A 21,498-nucleotide genomic window follows, 5' to 3' on the forward strand; every position below is an offset into this window, starting at 1 on the left:
CAGGAACTCACATCCTGCAGACAGTACGAACTGCCCACATCGTCTCCACGGTCACCTGGGTTTTTCTCCTGGCTCCAACAATCACCTACAACATTATGTTTTTCATTACTCACAAACCTCTGACCTCTGACCCTGGCTACTGTGGGCCCCTGTTCAGTACGTCATTCAGCATCCTTCATAAAACATTTCAAATCAGTTGCACCATCATCTTCCTCTTAGTCTTCATATCCCTGGTCTTCTTCTACTACAGCACCTCCCGCAGGGTGTTGCAGGCACAGCAAAGCCAGCTGGCCTCCTTCAGCACTGACAAGCTGGTGAAGTCTCGCAGGAACATGTTGGTGCTGGTCAGCATCTTCTGTCTTTGTTTTGTTCCCTACCACCTGGCTCGTCTTCCCTATACCTTTTTGTGGACCAGCTGCTCTGTGGGTCAGCTATTGTACTACTTGAAGGAAGTGACCACTATCTTATCAGTTTTAAATGTTTGTCTGGACCCTCTTGTTTACTTTTTCCTCTGTAAGACGTTTCGAGCTCAGGTGAACTTTAGCATGGGGTCAAGAATAACAACACAAGCAACCCAGGAGAGTGAGAGCAGCAGGAAAGAGGTGGAAATTGTAGAGTTAAATCCATGAGTTATTATGCAAATTTCTACTTTTTTGAAATACAAGAAATAAAAATACAAAGAGTTATATTTGATTTTAGAGTCAGATTAGATCAGTGAAACCATGTCATGAGTCATGTTTTCCAAGTTCTCATGAGCCACAATAGGTTCTGCTGAGATATCATAATGAGTCTAAACTGAGCACAAACCCACCCCCACACAGATACCACCAGTTTATTTTGCTAGCTTTCACCTATTAGCTAAGTAGCTGAATCTGAAACTCATTAATCTGAAGCTTAATCAGGCTAATGATCAAATTAATAAAAAACAAATACAAAATCTCGAGTTGTTTCTGAAAACTTGTTCTGTTTTTAAAAAAACAGCTTTAAATTTTAAAATTGCAAAATTGTCTTTGCGGCTTTTGATGATATAGGAAAAATTGCTACTTTTATTATTTCAATAATATGGTCTTTCTGAGCCTGGTTCTGCCAACGGTTACTTCCCGTTAAGTTTTTCCTTCCCACTGTCACCAAGTGGTTGCTCAATGGGAGTTGTCTGATGGTTGGCGTTTTCTCTGCATTACTGTAGGCTCTGTATCTTACAATATAAAGCACAATATGAAGCACAGGTGACTGAATGTCAAGACTGTATGTTTTTGCTTGTTTGCATGTTGCGTATGTAAAACCACAGCAACTACTTCCTTCTGCAGTTTCCACTGCACTGACGTCAGACACTTAAGTGACATTTCTCAGCACAAAGCTGATAAGAGTGTGTATTGACTGTGATAATGTATAAATCAAATTCAAATTCAAATTCAAATTTTATTTGTCACGTACACAGTCATACACAGTACGATATGTAGTGAAATGCTTGGACAACAAGTATTGACTGTGATAATGTATAAGTGTCTTTATGCCTCTTTGCGGTAAATTGTGTTGTTCTGCTGTTAATGGTGGGTGTTTTTCCAAAACAGGAAAGATGACCATAGAGCTGCTGGAAATTGCTAAAGCAATGTACAGTAACGGTAATGCTATAACCTGCAGTGACATGCTGAAAATCCTCTTTTTCACTGACACCTGGGCATCATACTTTATTCCATCACCGGGGAGAACATTGTCTGCTGGGACCTTAGGACTGCCTATATTTGGATCCTTAAATGAAATTCAGCACTTTATGATAACAATGTCATGTTGCATATGTTTAGAAATTTACACCTCTCTGTGACACTACTACACCATATTATCATGGCAAAAAGAAATCTTTCAAAAATATATGAATTTTACATCCAAATTTATATATATCATCAGAAGCATATATGAAATGATGCTGAATCTCTGGATTTATTATATTATTTTTTGTTTTATGAGTCCCACGTTGAGGCTAGCTCACTCCGCTCATGTTTTATGCTGATTTCTTTTTTCATTAGCTGTTGTTTAAGTGAAGACGCTCGTTAAAAGCTACATTTACTCTTTCAGTTTTTTCATTGTACACTTAAACAGATGTAAACGCCTCATGATTGTTAAAACCAATAAACTCTCTCAGGACCTGTGTAACCTTATTTTTGAAAAACATGCTACTCGCATGGGCTACAGAACAGTTTCAAGACCGCGGAAAGTTCCAGTGAACACTGTTGGGGCTAATCCAGAGGTAGAAGTAGGGATGGGTAGGGATGCCATTATGGCACCGGTTCTGACATAAACGGTAGTAAGCAGATCGAAAAGCAGCGCACATTTCGGTGCTTTATTTCGGTGCTTTTTTCCCCCCTGAGATGTCACACACTTTGAATTCTAGCCAATCATTTTACGTTTCCAAGGATAGTAGGCGGGCCCAGGTACGTACGTTCTTTTAGTGCAGAGCTACAGATTAAAAATGCCCAAGGTGAAGAGTCAAAAGTCTGGCTGTACTTCACAGCAAAAGATGCAAACTCAGCAGCAACAAGTGCTTTAAGCTGATACTGTGATACTGTCAAAGGAGGTAAAACCTCAAATCCGATGAAACACCTGGCGACGCATAGCGGGTTTTTTTAAAGCCGAGAAATGCACCGTATTTGATAGCTTGCTGCGAGACCTCACACTGTGCACATCTACTGCGGGTGTGGTGCCTGTTATCGGACCCGGAGTTAGCAACATCCCCAAAAACACGAAGAGGAGAGTCCTGGCCCCTAGCCCTGCCAGTGTAGCAGAAATGATAACGGATGATGATGCAGCAGCAGCCGTTCTTCTCTGCGTGAGTAGCTTAATGTTGTTCGTGTGTAATTTACGTTGAGTAGGCTAACCACGTTATTACATTAATGCATGTAAGGTGAACTAGCAAACACCGCTGTAGTTACATGCAGCTGTCTTCTTGTTTGATGGCAGATACTCCCTTCACCCTGGCCAAAAAGGCTAAAATGACCAAAGAAAAACTGGGAAACAGCTGAACATGAGAGGTTTTTGGAAAAAGTTTGTGTTTTTTCCATTGATTAAGCACTGCTTCCAGCCAAGAGTGATACCATATATGCCCTATAGCTGCAGAAAAGGCTAACATTGTTATCTTTTTACAAAAAAACAGCTGAACATGAGACGTTTTTGGACCAATTTTGTGTTCTCCATTCTTTATGCACCGGTTCAAGCACCGGTTCGAGCACCGTTTAAGCACCAGCACCGTTTCAAAAGTACCGGTCTGGCACCGGTATCGGATAAAACCTAAACGATACCCATCCCTAGGTAGAAGAATACCATTTAACTGTAAACCAACAACAACCTTGTCCCGCCCACACGGTTGTGGTTGGCAGCTGATAAAATAGAATTATTATAAGAGTTGAGTATAGTTTTGCAGCAGTGCAAAGAAGGAAAGATTAAACCCAAAATGCAGACTCATAGGCAGAACGTAACTCAAAAACACAGCTTTATTGCTGGATGTAGTAATCCAAAAACCAAACAGGGGCAGACTAGAAACTTAAACTAGCAAGAAAAACACACAGCTGGAGAATGAGGGAGATCACGGCGCAGGACAGAGAGAGACACAGGCATAAATACACACAAAGAGGGAACAAACCACAGAAGGCAACACAGCTGAACATGATGTAACTAACAAAACAGTCAAAGAAACCTGAATATGATGCACACCGGACATGGGAATGTCAAAGCAAAGCAAAGTAACTCTAATTAAACCACAAAGACAGAACTGACTAAGCATGAGAGATAACACAGACAATGCATGGTGGAAATATAGAGTGGCTCTTCAACTGGTGGGGGAGATTGTCACACGTTGCAGGAGCTTTCCTCTCCTCAGGAACTCTCTGCAGGAGGGGGAGATACAGGAGAGGTGGAGGAAGATCTCAGCCTGGGTGTTTATTGTCTTATGTAGTCTGGAAGATGAGTGGATGGTGGGGTGGGTGCAGTTTTCTCTGTGGTGGGGTTGGGTGGACTGTCCCAGGCTCTGTGGGGCCGGGAGGCGCTGCTGCACTGGGCCCCGGTCTGGATGGGCCTGGGCCCCCTTTCCCTGGCGGGTCGCGGAGTATGGGGGTGCCTACTGGGGTCAGCGGGGGAGCTGGCCCCAGGGAGGGGTCACTTGCCCCTCCCTTCCTTCCCTCCCCATCTCCAGCTGCCTCCCCCTTCCCGCTCCACCACAACCACCCACACATGCAGGACCTTGGAGTAGGGGTATGTCACCAGGGTGCAGGTGCAGAGGAGGCTACGCCCCCCCCCCCCCCCCCCCCCCCCCCTCTGTCCCCTTCTGGCTGCCTCTGCCTCAATTTTATCTCACAACTTAGACATTCACATTACTCACACTCTCATTACACATACATATAGGATCTTGGGGGTGGGCACGATACACGGAATCCAAAGTACCATCATCAAGGTTAAATACACGTAGACATTGAGGGCTAACAGGAGGGACTATGCGCTTACCTGCTGCTCTCTGGCAGGTAGCTCCATGCCCTCCTGGGTTTTAAATGCACCTTAGAACACACATGCATCAACACTACAATGAGCGGGTGGAGGGAGGTTTGGAGTCTTCTCTCACCCTCATTCTCTGCGGCCTGCTGGAGCGGGGGGGCTAGGAGGAGGAGTTGGCCGTGTGGGGCCTCCCTGCTGCTGCGGAGTCGGGGCGGGCTGCCTCTCCCCACCGCAGGGAAAAGGGTAACACCACCTGGGTCTGGGTGCAGTTCCCCCCTCCAGGGGCAAGGGTACCTAGACCCGGTTCGTAGAGTACGCTTGGGGAGTGTGATCGTGTGTACAGCGTCTCTTTATGTCTGTCTCCACGTTGGTTGAGTGTGGAGTAAGTGCATATGAGCGCGTGAGGGTGGGAATGGATGTTTGTGTCTGTGTGTGCCTGTATTTCTGTGTCTATATGTCAGGTTGGGTGTCAGGCGCCACCTCTCTGGGGACATCTCAGGCCCTCCAAACCTTGGAGGGCCTGAGATGTCCCACTTCCCCTGCCAGTGGCGGACTCCCTCAGACATCGGTGTGTTGGTGGTTCTTTGTGTCCGGGGATGGGCGTCCAGGTACACACCGGCTCACTCCTTGGCGGCCGCTTATCGGTGCCTGGAGCCTGGGGCTCGCTCGGGCCACTTCGGAGGTGGGGTGCCCCCGGCCTCTCGGCCTGGGGCTCGGTCACTCAGGCACGGCTGGCTGCCGGCGGAGCTCACGGGCGCGTCACTGCAACTCCCCCTGGCTTCTGCTCCGCGGCTGCTGAGTGAGCCCTCATCTGGGACTCTCCTCAGCTCTTTCTGGGACAGTGGCGCGGCTGCCCCTCTGTTGGTCTTCCTTGGTCTCTTGTGTTCTGGGAGCCTCTGGATGTCTGGAGTTTTGATCTCCTCCATACCTGCTTCATGCCCTGGAGGACGGGGCTGTGCCCCCCCCACACTCCCTAGCAGATCATTACATGAAGGAACCTTTTAAAAAAACAAGCGCGTCCATGCTCACAGGTGTACACACGGGTGATCACACCCACAAACTACACCCTTTTTGGCTCCTACCTCAAAGCACACTGTGTTCTGTTGATCTTATGTGCTGCACAATAATGTTTAATATTTAGTATTTACTGTCATATTCCCATATATCATTGTGATGTTGTTTATTCTATTACTCTTGTTCTCTTCTGCTTGTTTTCTTTTTTCTTTCTCAGCAGGTGATCCAGGTGATTGATATATGCATTTTTTCTTCTTTTGTTTTTTTTCTGCTCATTCTGTTGGTTTTTGTCTTTTGCCCTTCTCCCCCGTCCCTCTTCTCAGCTGTTTCTCTTTCCCTCTTTCTTTCCCCCAGTCAAGTCTGTCCCGTATTCAGCAAGTGAAAATAAAATGAACAATAAAGGGTGAATCAAATGGACCATTATGGCAAGGCTGGGATGGTCAATTTGGTAAAGTAAATCCGTTGGGCATCTTTCTTTGCCTTTAGACAACAATTCTGATGGCAAAAGAGCCAAACGGGACAGGCAGAAAGAAAAAAAAAGTTTTCTTTACTAAAAACAAACAAACAAACAACAACAACAAACAGTCTGAGCTTTCCCGAAAATGGTTACTTAAGGAAATTATTTCTGCTACAAGTCTGTAGCACCTCTTAAAACAAACTCTTTCGGGGAGAAGTTCTTTGGTCGTTTATATTACCCATTCGTGGAACTGAAAATGTTTCTTCTACCACCTTCATTTTTCAGACCACTTCCCAGCATTACAAACTTGTCCCACACAAACACAGGCCACTCTTTGCACTCCACAGTTTACTGGGACCTCTTCGACTGCATCTGTTATGTTATTGCATTTAATCAAATCAAATCACGTGAGCTTGGCTTATGATCTTTTTAATGCCGCATTGTTCTCTGGAGAGAGGGTGAACGTAGAGTACTTCACAGCTAATTTGACCCAATCAACAAGGCCGCCGTCTCAGTTCAAGAGCTGCGAGTCTGGCACTCGCCTGGGAACTGGCTGAAAAGGACTACGAGTGATCCGGTGTTTTGATGTCTTGTTCGGTGGAAACACAACCGACAACGAAGAAAGGGGTGGGAAAAGAAGTAGCCTGATTTGTCACCTTCACACATTGTAGCTGACAGAAGCGTCACTCCCACAACTTCTCCAATACGCTTCCACTGCGCGCTTTCATGCGCACCAGGAGGCGGCGCGCGGTAGAGGATGTGCCACAGACTGGAGCTTCAAATCAGTAAAACAGTGCCGGTGTTGCTTCGCTCCTCGTAGTGCGGATGCCTTACACTGTATACGTTCATGAATATCATTATTACGGGCACTATTAAAAACAAAACTAGACCCGGATCAGAGCAGCCGTTCTGGCGCTTCAAGGTGTTTCCAATCATTTTAATTTGCCCCCCTCCCCGCTGTTGATTAGTAACACATGTGTTTATAATTTCAGGCCAAAACAGTTGCCATAAAATCAGAGTGTCTTGCTTCGAAAATGATCTTAAAATGAAAGAAAACACGCCCACGATAAGTTTATTTCTTCACCTGCGGGTGTCTTTGATTCATCTTTCCATTTTAACCCTTGTGTGGTGTTCATATTTTTGTTACCCAGCCAGTGTTCATGGGTCTGGTGGAACCGCTAGAGTTTTGGATTTCCAAATTAACACTATCAAACAATTTTATGTTAAATTACTCAACAGATGTTTACTTCATCCCAATTACAAGTCATATGAACAGCAAACATGGTTAATTTTTTCCCTTTACCTTTGTTAGATCACATTTATGAATTAATGTGCTTCTCGTTTTTTTTTTTTTTTTTTTTTTTAAATGTTATAAAAAAAGAAATCAGTTATAATCAAGTGGAGTGAGTGGAAAGACACAACACATTTACACGTGAAGCAATATCTTTCACAACTAAATGGGATCAGCTGCTCATCAATGGTGACATTAGGCCCAGGGTTGTAAAACAGGGAGAGGTGGTGCACACACTTATCCCACACTGTCCTAATGGCAGCTAGCTTGTCTCTCTGCCGTCGAGCTGGTCTGTCGTCTCGGTTATCAAATCGGATAATCCTGGAAATTTTGTGGATGTTTTCCAGAGACATTGATGCACTGAAAGGTTTTTGCAAGTTTCTGCATCCCACAGGGATTCTGTGGATTCCCCTTTGGACCTGAAAACTCCTGCAAGGATAAGAACCCCAAAGTAGGCCTTTGGGGTTCTTCGATCTCCTTCCACCTCTCTCCAAAAACACACCATCCTTCTAGATTACTGCAATCCAGAATAATTTTCTGGATGGAATCTGGGATGAAAAGCTCAAATGAAGACTTGATGTCCTGCACATGAGTACCTGTCAGCCGTGTTGGCCCTGGCTTATCACAGTAACAGCTCTGCAGGGTGGCTGGTTTCTTGGGCAAGAAGACCATTCAATTTCACCAGTTATTGACGTCCATATTTCTTCACTTGCTGTCTGGTGGGCTTGTTCTGGTCCTGGAGCTGGCAGCAGATGGGGTACTCGTCTTTGTTTGGTTACTAAATGGTGTTCAACCTCATCCTCTTCTTCAAAGTCACTGTCAGACTCTGAATCTTCAGAAATGTGAAATATTCTGAAACCTCTTTGTCAACATCATCATCCGAAGCTCCTCTCTCTTCCAAAATCAATCAGATGGCCCTCGCAGCAGATAATCTTTTGCCATCTTGATCAGTTGTGATAAAGAACCACACTGGCAAAGTCTTATTTATAGTATTATGCCCCTAATTTGCAGGAGGGACAGGGTATGAGAAAATAAAATTTGGATCCCTCAAGAAAGAGGGTAAAATGTGTGGGAATGTCAGAGCAGACGGTGTTGATAGTTGAATTTTCAACAATGTTGCAACTTTGTACAGGAGCAGGAGGGGAAGAAAACACTATCAGCAGCACCAGAAAGGAGGAAGACAGAGTGTGGGAACACAGGACCTACACTTTCAACACTTTTATTAGACCTGGGTCCAGTGGACCCGAACACCTTCTATGTAATGTAAATGCGTGGGGGGAGGTACAGTATGAGGTCATTGAAAATTAGTTCGGATTTATGTTCTTCACAGAAAATAAGCCAAAGCCAATGAATTTCAGGTTGAAAAAATAATTAATTGTTTAATTTTTCTTTTGAGAAAAACTGAAAACGCATCTCACAGACCCGAACACCATACAAGGGTTAAGGTTTCTGGAGCATCTCGTTGTCCGTAGCTGAAGACAAGCTGTCTCTCTGGTCTAAACGGGGCCCATTAACGGGCCATAGGGGATCAAACAGACACCTATTATCCAGACAGCCATTAACAGGTGAGCAGCACATCAAAGCCACGCGTTCGCAAAGCCCGATAGCGTCTGTGATGTGCAAGAGGATGCCACGCAGGGGGTCGTGTTGTGTCTGCAGAACTCGGCTGCGTGCTTCGGACACAGCGTGCGGGATGGATTTTACAGCAACAACAACGGGTCAGCACAGCGCTCCAGCACGGTGCACCATGTGCCATACACGATCAACTCGAAGACAAAGTGCCGCCGGAAGCGCACAATATTCAGCAAGGCGCAGCTGAGCCAGCTGGAGAGGGCCTTCTCTGCTACACCCTACCCGGATATCAATGGGAGGAAAACCCTGGCCACTCTAACTGGACTACCGGAGTCTAAAATTCAGGTTTGGTTTCAAAATCGGCGCGCACGCTTCTTCAAGACTAAGAAATCAACTCGAGGAGCCACCAAACCTTCACAGGTCAGGCACAAGACACCGTGCACTCCTCAGGTGGCTTCTCCTCCACCTCCTAGTCCCAGCCTTGCATCTCCAACAGACTACCGGGTGCCCAGTCTACCTCAGTCCACCAGGCTCTCGTCAATCCTGGACATCCAGACCAAGTCACCAGACGTTCCCCAAATCTTTTGCCACCAATCCCAGGACTTCACCAGCTACTGCCAAGACGTGTTTCCATACGAAGGGCTGGATGAGTTGGATTTACCAGAGGACTTTGAAGCTTTTCTCAATGCACGGGGGGTACAGCCAGCAGAACGTGGCCATCCTGTCCACAAGGAAGACATCCAGAGTCAGCAAGGCCTCCAGGCTCTCTCCAGCTCTATAGAGACCATGGCCGACCTGTCGGATCTGTGCTTCCAGGACCTGATGGTCCCCAGTCTGCCCAGCTTGGACAGCTCAATGATTGACTATCTTTTGGCATGACTGACAAAACTGAGAGCAACATATTGAAGACCACGACATGAATGGGTCCACGTCCAACAACACGTCCGTTTGTGTAACAGCTACGAGCCAGCCTGCAGCAGGATGTCTGCTACATCAGTGTATCCATTCTCACACCCATATGTCCACGCTGTGTCGCCAGTTGCCGTGGTGGCCTCCACTAGTGCACCCATTCAGTGATGTCGTGGTCTTTCAAAGTGTTGCGCTAACATTTTTTTGGACAAAGGTGCGGAGTCTACCTTGGGGAGGTGGTAACTGTGACTTATGCTATTCGTTATCTATTTAAGAAACACCAGTATGATGCACATCAGATGATTTCACATGTCCTTTTTGCACATAGTTTGTTTTTATTTATATTTTGGATGGGGATGCAAAGATAACGTTTAGCACTTGACTCAAAGCTGTCCTTGCTGAGTGGGCTTCAGCGGAGTCCCGGAAAAAAAGTAAATGAGACGCACTTGTTTCCAACTGAAACTCGGTATGTTACAAAGTATGCCAACTGTTGTGACGGGGAAATGGGACACGAATGACGAATGCGACAGACTGGCGACCTGTCCAGGGTGTACCCCGCCTCTCGCCCTATGACAGCTGGGATAGGCTCCAGCGCCCCCCGCGACCCTGAAAAGGAGAAGCGGAAGTGAATGGATGGAGGGAAAAGCTAACTAAGATCAAAATTAGAACATAATAATAAAATGATACAACAAAAACTGTGGTATTTTCTAAATATATTAATCAATGCAAATTCACTGTGTAATTGTCTAACTTTATTAGCAGTGTCCTCCTGAAATGCACCAACAACATTGAGAGTAACATCCTCCTCTCTGCCCCTGCTCTTTGGTTGATATGGTAACATTTAAATAAGACACACAACTACAAAACAAATGTAAAGTACATAAAAATATGTAATTCACCATAATACAGACAAAACAGGAACTGTAACTTTCTATTCTGACTTTATTCACCTGCAGCTGGGCACATTGCACCAACAACCAGCAGAACCCCCCCGAACACCCAAAGACCGGGGCTTATGCAAATGGCCAGAACGGCTGAACCAGGGAGATGGACAACTAGGCAAAAACTCCCCAGACACACGACCAAGGACCAGCTCAGTGCTGCGCAATCCCAATAAATCCCAGGGAAGATGGTCAACCCAGTTGCCACCCGTTAAATAAGCCTGGAGCGCAGCCTCGAGTGACTGGTGAAACCGCTCACACATCCCGTTAGCCTGCAGGTGGTACACCGTAGTGCAGTGGACCTTGACTCCCGGGCCGTCAGACATGGCAGATCAAAGCTCCAAAATGAACTGGGGGCCGCTGTCTGAGGTAATGTCAGCAGGGGGACCAAAACGCGAAACCCACGTCGACACGAAAGCCCTGGCCATCGCTTCTGCCGTCATGGAGCCAGGGGGACCGCCTCCGGCCACCTGGTTGTGCAATCCAACACAGTCAAAAGGTGCGTGAAACCCTGCGACTAAGGAGGATGGCAAACCAGATCAACATTTACATAGTCGAAACGCCGACCAGGTACATGGAAGGGTTCGAGGGGCACTTGCTCTTAAACCAATTTCCACAGGCCTGGCCAAACGAACCTGGAGCTGACTGAAGCATATACGCCATGAAGAGAGAGGGCTGAGTTGAAAAAGATTTGAAAACATTTAAATGTCACCTCAGCCCTTTGTTGTGTTAGACTGGGGATGAAGATTCACAGGGAGCAGAACTACTTTTGGTGATTTGCTGCCACCTGCTGTCTGCTTTCTGTGAGTCATGTGAGCCATGTGATTTAAAAAAAGGAACATTTCAAAGAAAATCAAACATCTCTGCATCATTTTTCTGCCTTTGAGAAATGTTAAGTGCTGTTTAAATGATTCAGTGTAAATGAAATTTAAATCTAAAACAGCTAAACATTGCTGCCTATCTCAGCTGTCAGAGGTTGAGAAGTGGGGTACACTCTGGACAGGTCCCCAGTCTGTCACAGAGCAAACACAGAGCTATTTATGTTCATTTATAAGATCAATTAGAAATGATCTGATAATATGAGCCCTGGACTGAGACAGGAAGCCAGAGTGTCCACAGAGAACCTGTGCAGGCAGTGCGAGAACATGCAAACACCACACAACTTTCCTGGCCTTCATATATTATATTATACTAATACTAATACTAGCATCATTATAATATTATGTTATTATTGTGTTAGTTATCATCAGTGTTTGTGTTCAGGTAACACTATGCAATATATTCAGTTTTAGAATTTATATTCAATGTTAACTGTAACTATGCTCAAAGTGTTGATGCTGTCTCATTTTAATAAACATCACTGTCATATGCGAAACTAGGCTGGCACTTTGGGTCGCAAGAGATCATTTTAGGGTGGCACATGCAACCCCATGCCACCCTTCTAGATCCGGGCCTGGCACTACCAGTAAACAGAATCAGTTTAGACCAGTGACTGATTTTCAGGAGAAAAACCTCAAATCATCTTGAACCATGGAGCAGTAAATGTTCTGTTTGGTTATTTCTTTTGTCAGATTTCAGCCTGTAAATGGTGCATGTTGTCAGAGAGAGGTGGTGTGACTGAATGTGGGATCATTTAAGAAGAAAAGTGACAACGCATCAAGTAGGTAATAAGCAGACATCCTGTTTGAAAAGACCAAATAACTAAATCAGATAAGTCTGTGTGGTGCACATGTTGCAACTTTTTAGCAGTAAAGACAAACAGGAAATAAGTCAGAGCGCTGTTTAACAGTTTGGTTACTGTGTGTTTCCTCATTTAGGTGATTTTATTAAACTGAGAGGACATAACAACTCAAGCAGCTTTTCCTGATCACTGAAAACTGGTGAAATACAGGTGAGTATTTTTATTCTTTTGTACTGGCGATTACTGGTGAAATACTCAATATTCCCTCCACTCAGCAGCACCACAGCTCGCTTTTATCAGTGTTCATGAAACGTATTACTGACTAACATCGAGGGCATGCTGGTGCCATCTGGCCTAATAATCAACCTTACATTCTTTTGTGGGGTTCATTGTAAACAATCTGTGATGAATATATCGTTATATTCAGTGTTGTATATTCAAAGATTCCAATCTAAAATTTGATTAAAGTATTATTGCAGTTTTATTACAGTTAATAAGACTCGTTAATCACCTGAGACATCTGTTGTGAAAGAAAGGGCCATGGATCAAAATTGTTTGTAGTAGAGCTCAACACAAGCTACGCTGCAGTTTGTAAAATTAGTTTGTTGCGTTAAAATAAGGTTAAGACCGTGAAGTTGCATCCTCTCAATGTCAGTGGATTTATTTTCTCCAGAAACATGGGTGACTCAACAAATGCGACGTCATCTCCCAACCTCCGACCCTGTGATGTTGTCAGAACACCAGTCCATGCTTTCTTTGTGGTGGTCTACAGTCTGTTGTTTCTGGTAAGTTTCAGATTTTCAGATGTGCTCAAGACATGGAACTTCAGCACACCTGCTCTGTTACAAATTGGTTTAAGGTTCTCTGTGCATCTACCAAAGTCCTGCCTTCCCCATCCTTTCTGCACCGCATTCAGGTGGGTTTACTCCTCAATGGCTTCATCATGAAGTTTTACTGTTGTCAAGCTCAGCAGCAGGCATCGAGCAGCTTGATGGTCTACCTGAAGAACCTGACAGCTGCTGACTTCCTGCTCTGCCTCTCTCTGCCACTGCGCATCTCCCACTATGCCAGCAGCTCTCCTATTGTTCAGGAGCTCTACTGCAGCTTTGGAGCTTCTGCCTTGTACCTCAACATGTACGCCAGCATCATATTTATGGGGTACATTGCTGCCAACAGGTACAGAACCATTAGTAATTTAAACTGCAGTTCATAACCATGTTAAAACTGTGATTAATGGGTTAATTACACACATCGTCGCTTTTCAGATTATTAATGACTTCTGAAGATTTGGGAACACTGTGACTGATTAGTGAAGTTATTCACCGCCTCTTTTCTCTTCACTCTACAGGTATCTGAAGATCGTCCATCCTTCAGGAACTCACATCCTGCAGACAGTGCGAACTGCCCACATCATCTCCATGGTCACCTGGGTTTTTCTTCTGGCTGCATCAGTTACTTACACCATCCTGTTTTTCATCACCAAGAAACCACTGACCTCAAACTCCATCAGGTGTGGTTATATGTTTGGGACATCGGTCAACCTGTTCTCCAAAATTACCCATGTTAGTTGCACCATCATCTTCCTCTTGGTCTTCATATCCATGGTCTTCTTCTACTACAGCACCTCCTGTAGGGTGTTGCAGGCACAGCAGAGGCAGCTGGCCTCCTCTGGCTCTGAGAAGCTGGTGAAGTCTCGCAGGAACATGTTGGTGCTGGTCAGCATCTTCTGTGTTTGTTTTGTCCCCTATCACCTCGTTCGACTTCCCTATACTTTTCTGTGGAGCAGCTGCTCTGTTGGTTCAGTGTTGTACTACCTGAAGGAAGTGGCCACCATGGTGTCAGTTTTCAACATCAGTCTGGACCCTCTTGTTTACTTTTACCTCTGTAAGACTTTTCGGGCTCAGGTGAACCTGAGAAAGGTTTTGAGGGGGAAGAACATCCAACAAGCAAACCAGGAGAGTGAGAGCAGGAAGGAGCAGGCTGACATTGTTACAGCAACAAGTTAAACCAATGAGCTTTAAGGAAAAGTTCAACATGTTATTAAATGCTAAGCTGTACATTTGTTTTGAGAGTCAGATGAGTTCAGTGATGTGATGGATCCCAAGTCTTCATGAACTCATCACAAACACACTCCCATGCAGACAACATGCGTGTTCATGTTTCCACTGTCAGACTTTATCTTCTCTGTCTTTGAGGTTTTCTCGTCTTCTGCTGATGTCACAAAACCAAATATATCATTTTTCTCATTCAAATCATGATCTCAGTCTGCTCAAAGGTTGTGGTTTCTCCTCTGAATCTTATCAGCAAGTTCAATCAGCAGCTTTTAATTTGTTTAAAAAGCTTAGCAGAAGTAGTCAAACACATGTCAGACACTGAAGGAACACTCTCTACTCTCTACTCTTTATTACAGTTGTAATAAAGTCCTGTGACACAGTTTCACAGTAAAAGTCGATAAATGGTCCCCCTGTAGTTGTAACATTTTCTTTTTTATCCTGCAGTTGTGTAACAGGAACTAACAGCTTTGTGGGTGTCCAGTTTCCCTTGGGGCTGTAACTTTTATGATATTCATCGTTTTAAGCCAATTTGATCCATCTTGTAGTTTCAGCGTGATTTGAATCAGCTCAGCTATCTGTCACCTCTCTGGTTCACACGAATATCCTTTATCACTACTGTGAGTGTTTTCGTCTTTCCCTTAAAGAGAAGAAAAACAGTCAAAATATGAACCGTATATCAGGGGTAGCAGTAGTTACTGTAGCTAACTGTGAAATATTGCCACGCTTGCAGCTGTAAATGGCCAATTCATGTTCTCCCTGAAAATGTCTTTATGTGTGCAAACATCAGTATATCCTCACAATACACTTTATTGTAACACTTGTAAGAACAACTGCGCTCTATCTTTGGGTCTGCACTGTACTCAGTGATGTGCTGTTAACAACACTCTACCTATGTGTCACAGACTCCGAGCTCTGCTGAGGCGCTCGTCTTTGACACAAGTTACCACACCAATCACTTCCTGGGTGGTCTCTTTCACATTAAAAGCTTAATTTGTGCTTATGATAAATAAACTGGTACTTCTTGTTTTTTTTTCTTTTCTAAGCAAACACTCAAAGCGCTTTTTATTACAAGCTTCATTCAGCCAATCACACATTCATACAACTGCTGTTTTTATAAACCCAAGCACCTCATCTAACATTCTCGCACACTGTGGCAGGCAGAGCTCGAAGAGAAGACGTGTGCTAACCTTACTGTAAGACAGGCCTGTCAAACTCCAGTCCTCCAGTGTGAGCCTCCTGCTTGTTTTTGAGTTATCCCTTTCCTACCTGCTGCTGGTTACCTGGATCAGGTGTGCTCTGCCAATAAGAAGCTACAAGGGCAGGTTAATTGGAAAACAAGCAGGAGTTCGACACGTGTCCTGTAAGACCTCCACCCACAGGAGGCGCCACAGAGGCCAGGTGCAATATATTATTTTCAAAACTACATAAAAAGGAAAAAAAAATCACCACTGAGCACAAATACAAACGTTCTTTCAGATATTGTTTGCTGATCTATTTGCTCTCTTCAATGGGGGCTTCTTGTTAGGAGACCTGATTTCTTGTTTCTAGTCTTTTGGTTTCTTTGTTAATGTTCGGTCTGTGTTGCTTAGTTGCTCTGTCTCCCCCGTCTGCTGTCTCCCCTCTTGTCAAGTCCACATCTCTGTGTTATGTTTCCTGAAAATCTGTGTCTTTTTTTGGTATTTTCAGTTTAGTTATTTTATGTTTCATCAGTAAAGCTGTTTTGACTGCATTATTTTGCCTGTGTGAGTCTGCAATATGGGTTCTCTTTACCACCACTCCTGCCTGCACACAGCCTTCTCATGAAACTTCTGGTTTTGTTAAATGCTTTCCTTTCTTTTTCTTCTTTGCTGTCAGTAAAGTTTAAAAGCTGCCACACGTTTTCCTTAGTTTATTATATTTAAAATTGAAGTCTCTGACCTCATGATATACCATGTCTTATTAAAAATGAAGCTGTATCATCCCAAGAAGCAGAAATTATCAGGGTAAAAGGGAGGCCTTCATTTGTCGGCCCCCCTTTGTCCCCTTAACGCTAACGGTCTGGGGATGTAGACGATGTGGGCTGGAGGAGGCCAAAGCCCTGCTTTGGTTATCAAAAATGATGTGACTTAATAATACGACCTGTACCCTGATAATGCAGTGCGCTTACCATGTAAGATCAAGAAACAAACTTTTTTTAAACAGAATTACCCGGGACTAAGACTCTACTTTAAATTAGCCACACTGTGCTTACTGCCCCTCCTTTTGAATTTTTAATTACACTATAGTCACTACGGTTCACAACATATCACCACACACACACAGGGCCTTGGTGGGCAGGTGTATTGGGAGGCTGGAGGGTTGGGCTACAGCAGTGACCCCATTAACCCCTTCACAATTCATTTTTTTCTGCAACTAAGACTCTGAGGGTCTTGGGGGGTTATGTCACCCCCCCATTCCACAACACACTGACCCAACATAGCACCTTCAACACTAAACAATATATTTATAGTGAGAATAGACTTTAAAACATGAAGGGAGGTTATTAATAAGTTGTCTTATTACGTTGTCTTATTATTGTAAGGCACAGGCCCTACAAAAATACAGACAGACCCAAGAATCACACGATCCCCCTATGAGCAAGAGCTTGGTGACAGTCAGAAGGAAAATCTCAATCTTAACAGGAAGAAACCTCTGGCAAAGCCAGGCTAAGGGAAGGGTAGCCATCGTACATGCCTGTGTGTTGGACCAGATTGGCCACAGTAACAACATTTACACTGTTGGGAGTGTGTTCATGTTGAGTTCAGCCTCATATTGATCTCTGATCTCAGTAAAAACTTGTGTTGTTTATGAATCCTTGGGATTTAGGTGACTGGTCTCACTGGAATGAAACACCAAAGGAGGCCAGATGCCTCTGCTGTCCCAGCAACACCCTGTAGGAGGTGCTGTAGTAGAAGAAAACCAGGGATATGAAGACCACGAAGAAGATGGTGATGCAACTTGTGTGGATGGTTTGATAAACAGAGTGACAAATGCACTTTAAATTCAACATAACATAAAAGTGCAACAAAGGAATATCTTAAAACAAAAAGAAGCCAATAGGAGTGAAGTCACAGATAGACCAAAAATCTTCTGCTTTGTTTGCGCTTTTGATTTCAGCCTGTTAATTGTGCATCTTGTCAAAGAGCTATGGTGTGACTTAATATGAGATAATCTACAAAAAAAGGGCAGACACATGAAGTATGTAATAAACTTACACACTTTATATCATAACATCACTGTCTTTACTTATAGTAGTGACGAAAAACAGGAAATAAGTCAGAGTGCCGGTTATCAGTTTGGTTATTGTGTGTTTCCTGATCTACGGTGATACTTATTAACTGAGGGGACATAACGACGCAAGCAGCTTCTTCTGCTCACCAAAAACTGGAGAAACAGGTGAGTCCTGTTGCTCATCCTCAAATCTTTAGTATTTCTACTGATTTCATACTTAACTTAAAAGATGACTTTTAGTGGCTCCTGTCATGGGAAAGAAAAGCAGTTCACACAGCTGCCTCAGGACTGCAACTGACTTCTGCCAAGATTCAGATCTCACCTCTCAAGCCTGAAACATTTAACGCCCGCTCTTTTTTGATCATAAAAATATGTATTTGGGTATTTTTGTTTACACTTTCTGGCAAAATACAAATATTTACTCAATATTGAACATAAGACTTGATGATTCGAAACGATGTGAAACGTTGTGCTTTATATGTGTCATTTGGCGTGGCGTCTTTAGACTGAGAGCGCAGTCTGGGTCTGGGAGAGTGCGGTCTGAGAATGCCTGCTAGTTAAACTGTGTGTGTAAAGCCGAGCACTGTCCAGCCCCGCTTGTTTGTTCCGGGGAGGTTAGCTGTGTAGAGTTTATTGTACTGAGTTATTTTTCCTCCCTTCCTCGAGCCTCGTTCAGCTATCTAGAGTGCCCTTGTGTCTTATTTCCTTTGTGTGGGTATTTAATGTTGCCCAGTGGCTTGTTGTGCGCAGCCCTGACAGTTTGCAGTTGTAAAATTGGTAATAAAATCCCTGTTTCTGTTAGATTCCTGTGTAAGGACTCGTTTATGTTACTCTCCCTCTGGCCCTTAGCAGAGGGGGTCATAACAGAACTGAAAGCTTTCCAATGAGTTTTAATAAAGACATGATAGTGAGGACGTACAGCAATCCTCCTTAAACACATTCTGTCATGGTCCTGGGCCATGTGGGCCCAGTATTCTTAGTTCCTTGTATTTTTGTATTTCGTTCCTTAGGCCATGTTTCCTGAGTTGCCCTGTTGTGTTGTTCCCTAAGTGTTTTCCCTTCGTGACTCTTACCCCCTGTGTGCCCCTCTGTGTATTTATGAGCCCTCGTCTCTCTTTGTGTTTTATTCTATGTTTTCCCCAGCCCGTTATGTCTGTGTTCTCCCCGTGCTCTCTCTCCTCCTGTCTGAACCTCTGTACTTCCTGTTTGACTCTGCCCGTCTCCCGTTAGTGTTGTGTTCACTCCTGCCGTGTCTTGTTATGATTATCAGTGTCACCTGTGTTCCCCGTGTGCTCCCACTTCCCTCGTTAACCCTCTGTGTATTTATGTCTGCGTCTCCCTCAGTTCTGTGTCACGTTCTCCCTCATGCTGCGTGGATTTCCCTGTGTCTCTCTCTCCGAGTGTTAGTTTACTTTTCCCAGTTTAGTTTTGTATTTTCCAACGTTCTGCCTCTTCAGCAATAAAGCTGTTTTTTGAGTTCATCCCCTGAGTCTGTGAGTTTTGCGATTGGGTCCTCATCCTGCCTGCCACACAGCGACCATGACACATTCATTAACTTTGAACTGAATGAAGGCAGCTCCTCTTAATGTGTAAAGTATCTCTGTGAATTATATTTGTTTTTCAGCATGGCTGACTCAAAAAATGTGACTTCATCTGTCAATCACACCTGTGATCTGGTTGTCCCATCAGTCAACCCTTTCTTTATGCTGGTCTACAGTCTGCTGTTTCTGGTATGTTTCAAATCGTCAGATTGTGCCCTGAAACTGGTTCCTGGATCATGTTTGAAAGTCCTCTTGTTTACATCCTCTCTGTGTCTCTACAGGTGGGTTTACTCCTCAATGGCTTCATCCTAAAGTTTTACATTTCTCAAACTCAGCAGCAGGCATCCAGAAGCTTGATGGTCTACCTGCAGAACCTGACAGCTGCTGACTTCCTGCTCTGCCTCTGTCTGCCACTGCGGATAATCCACTATGCCAGCAACTCGGCCATTTTGCACATACTCCACTGCAGCATTGGAGCTACTTCCCTGTACCTCAACATGTACACCAGCATCCTTTTCATGGGGTACATCGCTGTTAACAGGTAAGGAACATTTACTGAGCTAAAATTGCAGTTCATAACAATGTTAAAACAAGGATTTTGGTTAATTACACTCTTAAACTCTGTACTTTTGGCAAGAACATGAATATTTAGTTTCACTTTAACAGTGACTTCTGCAGATTTGGCACCACTGACTCGTTTGGTAAAGTTGTATACTGCCTCTTTTATCTCTACAGGTATCTGACAATCATCCATCCTTCAGGAACTCACATCCTGCAGACAGTACGAACTGCCCACATAGTCTCCACGGTCACCTGGGTTTTTCTCCTGGCTCCAACAATCGCCTACAACATCATGTTCTTCATCACTCACAAACCTTTCACCTCTGACCGCTGCTACTGTGGGCCCCTCTTCAGTACGTCATTCAGCATCCTTCATAAAGCATTCCAAATCAGCTGCACCATCATCTTCCTCTTAGTCTTCATATGCCTGGTCTTCTTCTACTACAGCATCTCCCGCAGGGTGTTGCAGGCCCAGCAGAGGCAGCTGGCCTCCTCTGGCTCTGAGAAGCTGGTGAAGTCTCGCAGGAACATGTTGGTGCTGGTCAGCATCTTCTGTGTTTGCTTTGTCCCCTACCACCTGGCTCGTCTTCCCTATGCTTTTCTGTGGGACACCAACACTGTGGGCCGGCTATTGTACTACCTGAAGGAGGCTGCCGCCATGGTGTCAGTTTTCAACGTCTGCCTGGACCCACTTGTTTACTTTTACCTCTGTAAGACTTTTCGGGTCCACGTGAGAAAGGCATCCTGGAGAGTCAACAATCCAAACAAACAAACCAGGAGAGTGAGAGCAGCAACGAGCCAAACCAAGGAGCTGTAAAGAAAAGAGCTCAGACATCAATATGAGGCTCAGCTCAACATTTCATGGGGTGATGACATCATGATCATTTTTTAATTTTCAATATATTTTCAAGAATAGAAAACAAAATATTTTTCACTTTGTCATTATGGGTTTTTTTTTTTACATTAATTTTGAGATGAAAAGAAAATGAATCATTCTGGAATGAGGATGTAACCTGACAACACGTGGACCAAGTGAAGCGCTGTGAACACTCTCGCGATGCACGGCACCTCAACATCACCGCTTCACACATGACTCATTTTTAACCTTCTTCTTTCCACAACACGCTAACATGTAGCTTAAACAATCACATTTTTATATCTTGTTTACTTTCTTTCAGTTGTTTTTTTCCAAAACCTGGAGCTGTTAAACGATCACCATGTTGTTCTTTGTGACCTGGATTGTGTTGTTAATCTGTGTCACACAGACTGACTATATGTCAGCACTTGTAGCTACCTGCAGCCAGTGTTGGGTAAGTTACTTTAAAAAAGTAATTAATTACTAATTACTAATTACTTAATAAATATTGTATTTAAAACACTTATCTAATTACTGTGTCTGAAAAGTAACTTAATTACTAAATAAGAAAATTTAACTAAATACTTCTTAAAATCCCGATGAACCTTGAGTGGAAAAACAATAGAAATTAAACTCTTTAAATACATTTTTTTTAAAGACAGAGACTCTACAGTACGCAGCGGTAGCATCGCTTCCACAATGTAGCCTGCAATCATTTTTTAAGCTCACCTTCAGACGCTTTCTGTGCTGCTGAAGTAAAATCACGTTTTGCTGCTTAGCAGGAGTTGCCGCGGTGATGGATGATGAACAAGGATCGCTCAGAAGTGTTCGTCTATGCTCTCGTGTCAGGCGCTTCGGTAGATTACTCCTGCTATTAACAGCAGCCGATGGTT

The 21,498-nt window shown here is 44.1% G+C and overlaps 2 protein-coding genes across 2 annotated transcripts; both read left to right on the forward strand.

The window, feature by feature from the left end:
• Positions 1 to 2,179: 2,179 nt before the first annotated feature.
• Positions 2,180 to 9,905, forward strand: LOC143414200 (uncharacterized). Its single transcript, XM_076878060.1, has 2 exons — positions 2,180 to 2,245; positions 8,901 to 9,905. Exons 1-2 carry the CDS (start codon positions 2,180 to 2,182, stop codon positions 9,690 to 9,692), a joined length of 858 nt encoding a protein of 285 aa, XP_076734175.1. The 3' UTR covers positions 9,693 to 9,905.
• An 8,981-nt stretch (positions 9,906 to 18,886) lies between these two features.
• On the forward strand, positions 18,887 to 21,053 carry LOC101481356 (P2Y purinoceptor 14-like). The gene is made up of 4 exons (XM_076882601.1): positions 18,887 to 19,140; positions 19,272 to 19,377; positions 19,470 to 19,729; positions 19,924 to 21,053. Exons 2-4 carry the CDS (start codon positions 19,273 to 19,275, stop codon positions 20,564 to 20,566), a joined length of 1,008 nt encoding a protein of 335 aa, XP_076738716.1. The 5' UTR covers positions 18,887 to 19,140; position 19,272; the 3' UTR covers positions 20,567 to 21,053.
• Positions 21,054 to 21,498: the final 445 nt, after the last annotated feature.

Source organism: Maylandia zebra, linkage group LG3 (genome assembly GCF_041146795.1).
Source record: "Maylandia zebra isolate NMK-2024a linkage group LG3, Mzebra_GT3a, whole genome shotgun sequence".
NCBI classification, from domain to species: Eukaryota; Metazoa; Chordata; class Actinopteri; order Cichliformes; family Cichlidae; genus Maylandia; species Maylandia zebra.